The sequence below is a fragment of the Equus asinus genome, chromosome 6 (genome assembly GCF_041296235.1).
Source record: "Equus asinus isolate D_3611 breed Donkey chromosome 6, EquAss-T2T_v2, whole genome shotgun sequence".
Classification (NCBI taxonomy): domain Eukaryota; kingdom Metazoa; phylum Chordata; class Mammalia; order Perissodactyla; family Equidae; genus Equus; species Equus asinus.
In genome coordinates this window covers 68,866,006-68,879,400 of record NC_091795.1, presented here as the reverse complement: position 1 = coordinate 68,879,400, position 13,395 = coordinate 68,866,006, and the positions used below count along the sequence as shown (strand labels likewise).

General features: G+C 40.3%; 1 protein-coding gene across 23 annotated transcripts in view; it reads right to left on the bottom strand.

The window, feature by feature from the left end:
* SLC8A1 (solute carrier family 8 member A1) overlaps window positions 1–13,395 on the bottom strand; it is a 399,887-nt gene that overhangs the window by 303,361 nt on the left and 83,131 nt on the right. For 16 of the 23 annotated variants that reach the window (XM_070512199.1, XM_070512198.1, XM_014832919.3 and 13 more), the window contains one exon: window positions 4,090–5,921. In XM_070512199.1, coding sequence (XP_070368300.1) covers window positions 4,090–5,888 — 1,799 coding nt within the window. In that variant the 5' untranslated portion in view covers window positions 5,889–5,921. Of the gene's footprint in view, window positions 1–4,089; window positions 5,925–13,395 lie in introns of all 23 variants that reach the window. The other 7 variants (XM_070512196.1, XM_070512200.1, XM_014832917.3 and 4 more) reach the window with 1 other exon arrangement.

Here is a 13,395-nt window from a genome sequence, read left to right as displayed (position 1 = left end):
CCTTTCTTGTCTAATGTTCTTTTCTCTACTATTTTTCATCATTTCTGATTCCCCCATACACACATAATTATTCTTCTGTTCTGATCACATCAAGTTTTCTTAATATTTCTCTTTCATCTTTTTTTATAGCTGGCTGCCTTCTTGTATTACATATTTGTTCCACTCTCAGAATTGAATTGCTGTTTCATATAGCTAGGTCTTTATTCCTTGGAATTATACAGAGCAAGAGAAGAATAATGTCAATATAAATACCAAATACAAAGTATTTATTTTCCGGGGAATATAATAATAATAATTCCATATAATCTCTATAATACTGAAATTTTATTTCCTTTCTATTTCTTTTTCCAAAAAGAAGATGTAAACATTTAGTGTCAAAGAGCTATATTTGTTGAGATGTCTTGCATATTATATTTCCCAGAGCTGATGAAGTTACAACCATTCTTGAAAATGTAATAGTTAAAGCAAAATTAATTTTGGACAGATCCCTTATTCAATAAATTATGCTGTGGCTAGGAACTCCCAGTAAACTGATTGGCTAAGCAACATATTGTGCAAATTTTCCAACGTGTATACTTTGTTTTTCAATTCTGTCTTATAAATATATAACAGCAAATGCTCATGATCTTTTGAGTCATCTTCCAAAAACGATATTATTAGTGGGTTATAACTAAGCAATTAAACTGGATTTGTATCTACACTAGTTAAATAACCTTAACATTTTCTAGAACAGTCAACCTAATTTTAGATCTTGGGAAACCAAACAACATTTTGTAATAATTATTACCACTAAACTAGCAGCATTAAAGAACAACATTAGTAGCACTTCAAATTTGTGGCTATCACCTACCAAACCACAAATCAAAGTAGCATATTCTTCACTTATTTTTTATTAGCTGTTAAAACTGGACAGAATTCCCTGTTAAAAATCAAGATTAGCTGGCATGGGTTTAGCATTTGTCATTGATTGAGTTTATACAAAAGCATGTGCTAACTGTTAATTACATCTATTTAATGTGTTTTTGCATTGTAATTTTAAAATGTTTTGCTGAGAATACGTTTTATTAGAGACTACATGCACCGCTTATCATTTATCAGTATTTTTCTCAAATACAGATTTCGATCTTAAAACAGGTCAAGTTGAAATAATTCAACTCATTTATGTAAAAATATGAAGGAATAGGCACAAACATGCTTATATTATAAATTTAAATGACTTCTTCCACACTAAAATAAGACCAAAGATTAGGAATCTATCTTGTTTTAGAAACCAAAGAATCAATAAAGCTGACTGTTTCTTGCTCTCCATCCGTAATCAGATTGGACCCTATTTCAACTTTGGTTAATGGCTTCTTAAAATTAGATGGACTTTAAATCCAGGTTTTTCCAGGAATCTTTTTATGGTGCTCTGGAAAGCAGCATAAATTCTGGCTTCATGCACAGTGTTTAACTAACAAACAAACAATTTTTTTCAGTATTTAATAAAGCTCAGGGGTGTCAACAGTCCCATCTATGTTTTTAAGAAAGTCATCTCTTGAGATTAACTGTGTAACTGAATGACATATAAATTCATTCTTAAAGATAAATTGGGTTAAGTCTACATAGTTCAATTTCATTGCATGATTGACAAACTCTCTCTTTCACTTGGATGTGTGTGGACCTGTCATTGAAACAACTTCCAGAGGAAAAATGATCCATTAAAAAAAAGAAAAGAATAAGGGATCTTTGCTAATATTATGTTTTTCTAGAAACATTATGTCATCCAAACAAATTTATTCAAACAAGAGACCTATTAAGCATCTACAAAGCCCGTCAGCACTAACACTCTATAACATCAAAATGAAAATGCTTTAAAATTAAAATTCTACAAAGAAGAAAAAATGTAGGTGTGTCTTTCATTCCACTTATAAATAACATTTTGCCATTTCTAAAATTTCATATTTCAACTTAGCAAACAAAATACAGTAAGTTCCTTATAAAACTAGGAACTGGCAATTGATCTAGAATACTCCTAAGAACACATATTCAGAGATGGCATGCCAATAAGTCCGCTGAGTCTTACCAATTTTCACAGGATATCTAAATTTCTAAAGCTGTGATTTGGCAATATTTCTTCCTTAGCAAGAATTAAATCAATTTAATGGCATAGGGTGAATGTTTTAAATGGAGCTTGGCAGAATAAATTATTCTATCACATCACTGTGAGTCCTTTTTTTTTTTTCTTCCTTCTTCTACACTGTGCCCGAAAGGTTATTTATTTATGGTTTGTAAATGTCCTGGAGAGCAGAATAGATAGGGAAAACCTCACTCTCAAATATACAAGTCTAGAGTCACTATTCTTAACAGAAGGCAAGACCAAATTTTCATGAGAAAACATCCTAAGTAAAATGAATAAGCAAAACAAAACACCAATTTAGTCATATTTAAGGGCTACTCTTGTGAGTTCATTTAATAACATGCAATATTCCTTTAATAACAAGTAATATACTTTTACATGGATTACAAGTGCTATCTAGTTCAAGGGGGCTCAATAACCGAAATGATTAGAAAATATAATGAGATAGAATTCCTACCAAAGGAATAAAGTTTATGTGTGCTAATATGGGCAGGATCACATTCAATGCAAGGCCTTTGGGAAAGTCTTTCCTTGTGTATACAGGATACTCATTTCCTATTCTATTACTATCTTTCAGTAAAACAAGTGTCCCAACAAAGCACATCTCAGTAAGTGGAACATTCACAACATAAGAACCAACCTAAAAGAGATAATCATCAAAAGCTATCTCCCCCCACACACATCAAAGATGGATATTATAATCTCTGCTTTGCTTGATTTCATTATATCACACTCAGTAACTGTTCATCTCTTTCAGGAAAATATGTTCCCTCTACCCATCCCCCACCCCCTTCCCTTTGTGTTTGTTTTCCCTACATTTTCAGTAGGAGAAATTTCATCCTGGGGAAAAACGTACTTCCCATTAGACTTATCCCATGCCATTTATATGAATTAACTATTTTTCAAACTAACTGTATTTTATATCTTTCTTTTCTTTTCTGAAATTCCTAAGTTGCCACTGAGTCAACCAATATAATCATCCATTTTAATGTCCTTTGTTTCATTGTAGATATGACAGTTTCTATTCTTCCTTCCTTCTAGTTTGGACACTGGTCATTGAGTCAAATTTTCTGGTTTGCTTTTGGTGAGCACAATGCCCCCTCCTAGGCAAGGAGGGGAGGACTAGCTCTCTAAATAGCAGCTGTCAAGGGAACTGTGCAACCAGGCTCTCCGCGGTTACAAGGTCAGCAAGTATCGCTGGAAAGCGCCAGTACGAAGAGTAAATTGTTCCCACCTCACTACCTTTCACTGACTGCTCCTGGTCAACTAGGATGCTTGGACAGAATCTTATTTCTCTTTTCATCACTACAGAAGTAGAGTAAAAGGGTTTGTTTAATCATGTAAAGTAAAACCAGGTTGCAACTAAATAAGAGCTGTGTGGCTTTTCCCACTTTGGCATAAAACTGAAGAAGAAGGATTGGTCATTAAGTCATAATTCAGCATTAGCATTTAAACAGAAACATCACCTTATATTGTCACAAAAACACAGTGTCAGATAAAAGCAGTAGAAACAGTTTCAGCCCGCCCTGGGAGCCAGGAAATTCTTTTCAGCCGTGTTTCCTTTTTGGGCTTTCCCAATCTGTACTCAGTAATGAGGTTGGGGACCTAATGTGAAGTTTTGACACACTATTCTGTGTGTATACTATGTGATTCAAAACAGAACACAATTTTTCAACCCACCATAAGTGGTTTGAAAAACTGTGTCACAATACTGATTCTAGCATGGTCTATAATGTACTTAAAATATGTAAAAGCACAAAAGTAAAAATAAAAATTTGATGTCAAATTAAGATCTTTGTGTATAGAGCATATTGATAAATGCACACAAGCAAGGATTGATATTTTGAAAGCAGTCGTATATAATAACTGTTCCATTCCTTGTATGCCATTTAAAAAAACACACACACTCACATCCACAAACGCACTCAACCACGAGCATATATATATACATGTATATATATGAAAGAACTTACACAATTTCATCGTTCTGGAATTCGAGCTCTCCACAAGTGTCCTCAAAATCCTCCCCTCCACCTCTGGCAGTCCCTTCAATGGTTTTATAGGGAACGATAACATTTCCTCGAGCTCCAGATGTTCTCAAGACTTTCACTTCCATGATGCCAATGCTCTCACTCACATGAGTCACAGGTTCCTCAAAAGTAAAGATGCCTGCATGGTCATCGTCAAAAATAGTCACAGTGGCAGTGGAGGGCGATCCAAGGCAAGCGAGTGTAGAAATGTGATTGGCTTCCAGTATGCCATCTTCCGAAGCCTCAGAAGACACTTTGACATTGCTGAGATGCACAAGGAAATTTTCGTCCTCCTCAAAGATATCATCATCAATGATGCCAACTCTGATTTCCTTCTGGGTCTCCCCAGGCTTAAAGACTACAGTTCCTTCAGTAAATTCATAATCGGACCCAGCATTGGCTGTGCCATCCTCGGTTCTGAAGTCAACAAACACAGTGTTGGTCAAATCACCACCTCTGCGGATAATGGTCAGGGCTACAGTACCACAGTTCTCCAGACACTGATATGTCCCTTGTTCAAAGAAGATCTTACTAACAGGGTCATTTTCAGCCACTTCAGTGTTGACCTCATGCATGCTGACAGCCTTCCTTGCTTGGTCAGCTGCATGCCTCTTTAAAATGTTGCCAGCTCCAGTCATCAGGCGAGTAGCTTGAATTCGGTAAAATGCTCGACTTTTTTGCTGCTGACTTAGGACTTGGTAGTTAGCTAATTCTATTAATTGCTCTATTTCTTTCTCTGGATGCTTCTGCTTGAGTTCCTTCAGAATCCTAGCCATTTCTCTCCTAGCCTCTTCATCATCTTGGTCCCTCTCATCGACCTCCAGAACAAGAGCGCCATCTAAGAAATTGTCAACATGGGAATTGACCACTTTCCCATCCATTTCAATTTCAGTCTTGGAAGATGGCCTGTCTCCTTCATGTTCAATAATCATTCCCCTCTGCTTGCCAGCCCGATACCTCTTGTAGACATACTTGTAAAACAGAAGCCTCCTATCTGCTACCCAAGCAAACACAACACAGATGGGAAAGAAGAAGAAAGTAAGCAAACCTTCCCAGACCTCCACGACCCCAGGAGAGATGACAGACAGAATAATGTAAAGCCAGGTATAGGCGAAGATGCTCCAGGCTGCCGTCACAAAGAAGACACGTAAATGCTTAATCTTCCTCGTCTCTCCATCTGGGACCACATAAACACAAAGTGCGATAATGATGAACATATTGAATGCAGCACTTCCCACGATGGTGCTAGGACCGAGGTCTCCCGCAGTAAAGTTATGGCCACACACTTCAATTACTGACAGGAGAATCTCAGGAGCAGAAGATCCCAGGGCCATCAAGGTCAGGTTGGAAACTGTCTCATTCCAGATCCTCACAGTTGTCTTGGTAGTTTCTCCATTGGGTTTCTTTATGGTTATTTCTTTTTCTTGAGACGTGATGACTTCTATAGAGGACATGAACCGGTCGGCAATGATAGAGACTCCAAGAAACATGTAGACCATGGCCACAAAATACACAGTAGCTCTAGCAATTTTGTCCCCAAAGGAAGGGTCTTGGGGCTCCCAAATGGGTAAAATCACCCCTTTCTTACAGTAATATGAGCCAGTACATTCACCGGTTTCATTGCCTTCTCCTTCCATTTCTGTCTCAGCACTTACACGGTCCACATGGAAAAATAAGAGCGCCAGGATGGCTAACAGATGAAATCCCATAGAAAAGGTGGACGAGAGACTGAATCGCAGCATGTTGTACAATGGCAGACTTCCAACTGTCCCAACCTACTGGTGAAAATAAGATGGGGGAAAGGTGGAAAAAAATCACATCATTAGAGCCAGATCCAAAGCATAACTATTTCTTTTTATTACTTTAACCAATGATTTGTTTATATTTGACTATCGCAGCATCCATGGTGAATCATTATTCAAAGAATCCATCAGTGGTTAAGAAATCCTTTGTAAGGTTTATAACTCAATCTCTACCCTTATGGATTTCCTACATGTAGTCCCCCATTCACTGAGCAAGATACACAATTAACTTATTGGAAATGAAAAGTTTAATGACAGCCTTGCCTTATTGAATACACATCTATGCATGGTAACAGCCAATAAGAAAAAAAAAACTTTTGAAGCTTAATGCTTCAAAATAATTTTCTCCTTGTTGCTAAACTATATTTTCTTCTAAACTTTGGTTATTACAACCAAGTTCCAGAAACGGTTTCATTGCCAAAATCACCTTATTAAGATGGATGCTTTGAAGTTCAGACTAAAAATCCTACCAACACAAGGCGTAAGGATGGTCCTAAATTCTGAGGCGTACCTTACACTGAATTTCATGAAATCATGTCCTATGGCTCCACACTTACTTGGAAACACAGAGAAATCTCCAAGCATGCCTGCAATCAAAGCTCAATGGTATTTGTACTGGAGGGAAAAATATTCTGCTGTAACGCAACATTTCCACACATTAAGTAGAGTTTTCAAAAGCATGTTTTGATGAGAGCATATTTCCTCCTAATTTTCAGCAGGCCCAGATCTCCTGATACATTAGCAGCTGGGCATCTGATTCTTCAAGTACAGCTCTTCATATCTGTGTACAGATCTTGCTTTAGAATCCGTGTGCTGTCCACAGCAGGAATGGGAGATAACCAGGTCCAGGTCTAGTGGGGTGTAAGACTCTTGCCTGGCAGGCTATGAAATCAGCATTACCAGCCATAAAATGTTCCTTTTCGATGTCAATGTCATACTTTCCATGGTCATTCTAAAAAACACATTAGTTCTATAGAGGGTTCAAGTGACCAAAAAAAAGCAAGAGCAATAATTCCATCTAAATTAGCTCATGTGGCAGAATGACAATGACCACAAAGTATACATATGATGAAGGGCTGTAGGCAATTAGGGATATGGCAACAGTCAATAAGCGGCACAAAGCTTGGCAAGCAAAGTAACACGGCAGATTGAGCCACCACAGCTCCAAGTTCACCCACCAACGCAGACAAAACTCAGCTGGGACCTTACATCACCTCTGCCTCCAGGGCTTGCAGAGGGGACACGGAAGTAGAGGAGGGTCTGTTCCCAGTCACGGTAACTCTGGGCTGGAAGACCTAGCAGGAGGGGCCGGTCCGAGTGGTGAGAGGAAGGGGTCCTGAGTCAGAACATAGCCTTGTGGCCTGATAGAAAGTAAAAAGTCGGGCAGGATTAGAGCCTCTCCTAGCCTCAGGCTGGCTGAGAGTGGCCCCCACATTCATTTACATTCTCTGGCCCACGTTTGCTGCTGGTGGCTTCTACTGAAAACTGCACCAAGGCCCAGGAGAACCTCTCTGGCCCAGTACATTCTGGCAGCCCCTCAGAGAACCCACCATCACCTAAAACCCTTTTTAGCTCATCACTATTGAGAGATAAGCTTCTTCGACATTTTTCCCATACTAAAAAAGACACAGCAGAGAGTCACAGTGGAAGAATTCCATTCTAAATAAAAATCCAAAAAATAGAAGTAGCATATTGTAAAAATATGCGAAAGTTCATGTTCAATGTGTCTGCTTGTTAAGTCATTACAGGGCCTGGTCTGGATGTAGGATCTCTGCTTAAAACCAGGTGACATTGAACCAGCCTGCAAGAGGAGGGGAAGATCTAGTTCCAATTCCCTTATGCAGCCACTTATTCCACAAATATGTATGAGCGCCTAATACGTATTTTAGAATCACCTACGAGGATCTCTTCTAGGTCCTGAGAATTGATCAGCGAATTAAAAAAAAACAAAGTCTGTCCTCACTAAGCTTATATTCTCATGGGGAGGAAACAAAGACATAAACATAAATGTCAGATGGTAAAAAATGCTGTAGTGGTGGGGGGTGGGGAAGCAATATGAGTTAAGAGAGGGAGTCTATGTGTGTGTGTGCATGCACATGGCACACACATGGCACAGAGGATTTTATATTGGATGGTTAAGGAAGACCTTTCCGATAAGGTGACATCTCAGCAAAGTCCTGAAAGAAGCAGGGCACCAAGCCTTGTGGAAATCTGCAGGAAGAGAATTCTAAGTACGTACAGAGGCCCTGATGGGAGCTGTGCTTTGCATAGTCTAGGAAGCAAGGGGAGCAGGGCTCAGGAGCTGGGAACACAGTGCAGATGGATCCCGAGGGGCACTGAGGCCACTGTAAGGCACTAGCTTTGATTGGGAGAGAAATGGGGGTCATAGGGGGTTCTGATCAGAAACATGATATGATCTAATTTTCCTTTTCAAAGGATCTCTCTGCTGGTTCAGTGGAGAACAGACTGTAAGGGCAGGGCTGGAAACAAGGAGACCAGCATTTGCCTATTATTAAAAAATCTGATTTATAAATGATCCCAGTGCCTGGTGGGTACATAAAATGATACAGTAGACATCTAAAGTTTAAAAAGGAGAAAGAAAAATTTTAGTGACCCTTTTGTAAGATTTGCAACTTAAAATGTCTTGGGAATCTGTAAGGATCAGACAGATTACATATTTGTTCTAGACAGCAGTGCAGCATAGAGATAGTAAACACTGAACAGAGATTCAAACCTGGTCTGTCTCATGGCAGACGAACTTAGTGCAGATCGAACTTTCTCAATTCCCTTAAAAATCTTCACTGGTTGCCTATTGTCCTGCAGACAAACCCAAACTCCTCAATAAGCAGTTCAGATCGTTTAGGATCTGGCCTCTGAGCTCCAGAATATGGAAACTCTTTCCATTCCCTGAACATGACAACACTTTCTTACCTCCAGGTCTTTGCAGATTGTGTTTTCTGTGCCCCAAACTATTTTCCTTCTTAGAAGCAAGTTCCAAAATGGAACAACAGCAAATCATAGTCGACTCTCTGACAGAATGGCACTAGGATCCACTCTTTTATTTTTTAGGTTCCATTCTTAAACACTGTCCCAGACACATGCTAAATTCTTCACCTGGATCATTATATTTAACACTTAAAATAACCAGCATTGCTGTGTTACACAATCCCTAGCATTTGCCATTTCCAGTAGTCTGTGTGAATAGCAATCTTGGAGTTGTGTGATGATCAGTGCCCTCACAATAACCTGTGCAGTAGTTATCATTAGCCGATTTTGGTGGTGGGAGAACTGAGGCTCAGACAGGTTAACTACTTGTTGAAAGTCATACAGATAGTAAACTCCTGATCGGACATTAAAACCCTGGTCTGTCTCTGAAAGGGACATAATTAACTGCTCCATTCTATCATCTCTGATAGTGTATGAAATAATCTTTGAGAACTATCGGACTTGGGCTTGGACTAGCCCATTGGAAAACCTCTTGGCTTCCACGCAGGGTTAGGAGGGCCTCAGGAGCAAAAGTCCCGTGGAAGGTTTCCAACAGCCTGGCTTTTCTCTTATGGATAAGAGAATCAAGCAGACAAGCATCAATACTGTGGTGTGACATCTGGGCGGGCCTGTTCCTAGAGACGGCTACCCTTCATCGTCTGGCCTTTTAGCAATTACCTGGCAACCTCTTCCTGCATCCACTCTCAGGGCCATCTCTTAGGTCTGCCAAGAAAAAGCTCTGCCCCAACCCACATGTTCTCACAAAATGTTCTTAGCCAAAAGAGTAAAGTGTCTAAGGGTGGATGGAGCAGTAAAAATCTGTCATCATTATCAGAGAAAAAGGAGGAAGGCTTCTGAGGCTAACTCAAAAACGTCACAATTATATTCAAAAGGTGATAGTATTATAATTTGTGAAATCAGTGGACACAAAACACTAATAAAGCTTATTCACAATGAAGCAACGGGAAAGAACTCTGTGGACTTCAGTCTCTTTATTAAATTAATTCCAAATCTAAATGCTTATGAGGATGTGCGATGGATGTTATCTGAATAAGAGTTCCTTCTTCATTCTTTTGTCTCCAGTCTTTCAAGGTCTTTCCTCTGTCATCAGATTCAAGCAGATCTCTTTGACTCTCCCCACTGTCTCCTCAAATATACATTTCCATGAAAATTTAGCAGGAAATAGTGGCTGTTGGTACATCGGTCTGCTGCCTGCCTTTATTATATTCTGCCATGATCTACTGAGATCTGTAGCAAGCGGTAGGCTGATATTCATAGTGGTTTCAGATCAACTCTTACATCTATGGCTGGTTCTTGCTTAAGAATATCCATTACATCAGCCAAATGAGTCTTCAGCATAGTATCAAGAATACGCAAATTATCTTCTGCTCACTATTTATTTTAAAACAAACCAAACAACGCCAGCACCTACAGGTAACAGGCCTGCGTGGCATTGACAAAGGATGGTGAAAAGATATCCAACTGAGCGAGCCCAGCCACCTGTGTTGAAGGGAGAGGTCAAAGGAATGGAAGCTTGTACCTTCAAGTCCGATCTTTATCCAACTGCATTTGTGAAGAATGAGGAGGGGACTCCCACAACAGAGGCCTGAGCCCTGCGGGAAGCTGCAGCCAGTTTTGACTATCAGGGAGGACCTGACTCAGAGACAAGGAATATGTCTGGCATTCCCACCAGGCCAAGTGCATGCGGCAGCCTAGTCTCATTCTGTTGATTGGTAGCTGGGGTTATTCCAAGGAACTCCTTGACTCTCCTTCATCAGGACCTGGAATTCCCTTCCATGTAATTCTCGCCGACTAAAAGCCTCAAAAGCTAAGCAATTAATCTGTTTCTAAACATTAAAGCAACCATAATTCTTATCCTCTAGTGAGGCAAGCACTTCCAAATGCTTCTAGAAAAAGAGATGATGCCTAAGGATGACTTTCCTTATCAGACCATCCATCTAGGGCGCAAATTACTGTTCTGGCCTCCAACCTCAGGCGGTCAGACGGTGACCACACTTCAGGAAGGAGCACGGTTTCCACGGTGACTCTCTGCTATTACCTTTTCTTTCTCTCTTTTTCTCTTTTTTTTTCCCCCCCAAAGAGAGTTTCCTATTTGCTGCCTGATAAATTGGGACAGGTCTTCCAGGAGACAGGCAGTGGGAGGTCACGTAAGGGGCTCAAGCCCTTTTTCCTGAGCTTACACGACTAGAATCAGATCCTGTTCCATGTTAGAAAACCTCATTCATCAAAGGAAACAGCTGGGGTAACCAACAGGCGATGTGGCTAAGTAAAAGAAGGTGGATTTCGGATTTAGGGTAAGGAAGAAGTTACTGAAAAGTCATGAGATGCACCCCTCGGCTCTTTCCCCTAATTTGTTTGTCTATATAGAACATATTATCTTTTATATGTTATATAATTTGTTTAATGGTTCTATTCACTGTCTTTCTCTCTCTAATAGATGTAAACTCTGTAAGGGGAGGGATTTTTGTCTCTTTTGTTCATGAATGTATCCCCAGTTCCTAGAGCAGCGTCTGGCACACAGAAGATGCACAGCACATGCTTACCAAATGACTAAAATAATCTTCATAGGGTCATGGGCTGATTCACCAAATCTCTGACGTTGAATCAGAATCCAGGAGCTGGCTACGCATTTGCATTTAAAAATGTTCCTTATGTAAAACGGATGCCCCTAAAATGAGCATTGGCCAGCATCACACTGAAAAGCAGTGGCAGCGTGAGGTGGAGGAGAGGAAACCTGTGATTCGGGCTCAGGCGCAGAGAACCTCAGGCTAGAAAAACCTGATTTCCAGCATAAAGAGGGGCCAGGGCCCTGTCATTCTCCCTTGGATGTGGGTCCTCCTACACCTGCCCTCGCTTGCTGATTTCTTCTGGAATGCCAAGATCACCTGCTCTGTCAAGAGTCCTAACATTTTGGACATCCTCAAGGAAGCAGATCTTCCTCTCCTTTTAAAACAATAAAAAGACATCTAGTTAAACACCAACCCAAGATTACCTCCATTTCCCTCATAAAAGGGAAAGTGCATCAGGAATTTAACTTTAAATATATTAACTCTGCACACTAACATGGACATAGAGGCAGGAAGAAGAAAGCTGGAGAACAGAGAGTCTTTCAATAGTAAATAAATAAAGAAGAATTCTGCTAACCTCAGCCTCCATGTGAAGTCAGTGAGGATGGTCCTCAGATTCAGCACACCAGGGCCAAGGGCAGGCTAAGGCCCCACTCAGGGGCATTTATGACAACAGGGACTGAACCCACTGACTGAGCACTTGCTTTCTCCCACATGCTGTGCTGATTGCTCTGCATTCAATGTCACAGTCCTTTCCGACAATATTGCAAAGAGGTTTTATCATTCCCATTTTACACGTGAGAAAAATAAGTGGTCCATAAAAGTAAAATGGCTGAAGTCATACAAACGCGTGACAGTCTAGGATTTTAATCCAGGCCCTTTGCATAATACCATAACGCTTTCCAAAACGGCAGAACCTTGTTGCTTGTTTGTTTTCACTACCTAAGTTAATAATACTGTTCTTGGAGAGCACAGGGCTCCTCACTTAGGTACTTAGTGCAGGATACCCTCCCTGTGCCGCCCCTCCATCCCACCGGAAAAAACGCACATAGTCGCACCATCTCATCAAGAGCCTGTCACGTTTCCCTCTCCAGTCACAAACCTCCTCACCCCCAAGGAAGGGTTTTATAAGCTTTCATATTCATCACATAGCAAGGGAAAGATGATCCATTTGGGGGATCATCAGCTAAAATCTGAGGTCTGAAATCACTGCAAAGTCATGCAATAATCTCAAGGTTTTTCCATTTGGTCAGGAGAAAGGAAAATAGAGAAAGAAATCCCAGCAGTGAGCAAGCAAAACTAAAATCAAAGAGAGCAATGAGTGGAGCTGGGAGAAGGATACTGAATTTTAGCATGAGTTAGTTCATCTTTGCTCTAATAACAATAAATCAGTATTTTTTTCAAGAATCTCAATGAGGCTCACATATTTACTGTCTTGGGGTCAAGACATTACTTTTAAACAGTTTTTAAACTGGTAAGTAATCCAAAGAAATGGAAAAACAACACATTGTTTATGGTTTCATCTGCCAAGCTTTTCTTAGCCACTCACATGTGCCAGACACCGTTACAAAGATGAGTAAAATAATATCCCATGAGAAGCTCATGTTATGGTGGGGCATCACCAGAGTCAAGGAGCGAGTCCCCCTTCTGGAAGACTGAACTCTTTCATTACTAGAGAATCACAGAAGAGGAGAGACTTTCCAGCATCCAGATAGCGAGACCATGGGTGCACCTTGATACACTCAATGTGGACCACCGAGTTCCCAGATTAATGCATCTGGGGTCTTGGGTTAATACAACCAGGTTTCTAGCAATGTCCAACTGCTCAGCCTACAACCCTACAACCAGGAGACTTCAAGTGTAATGAGCTCCTG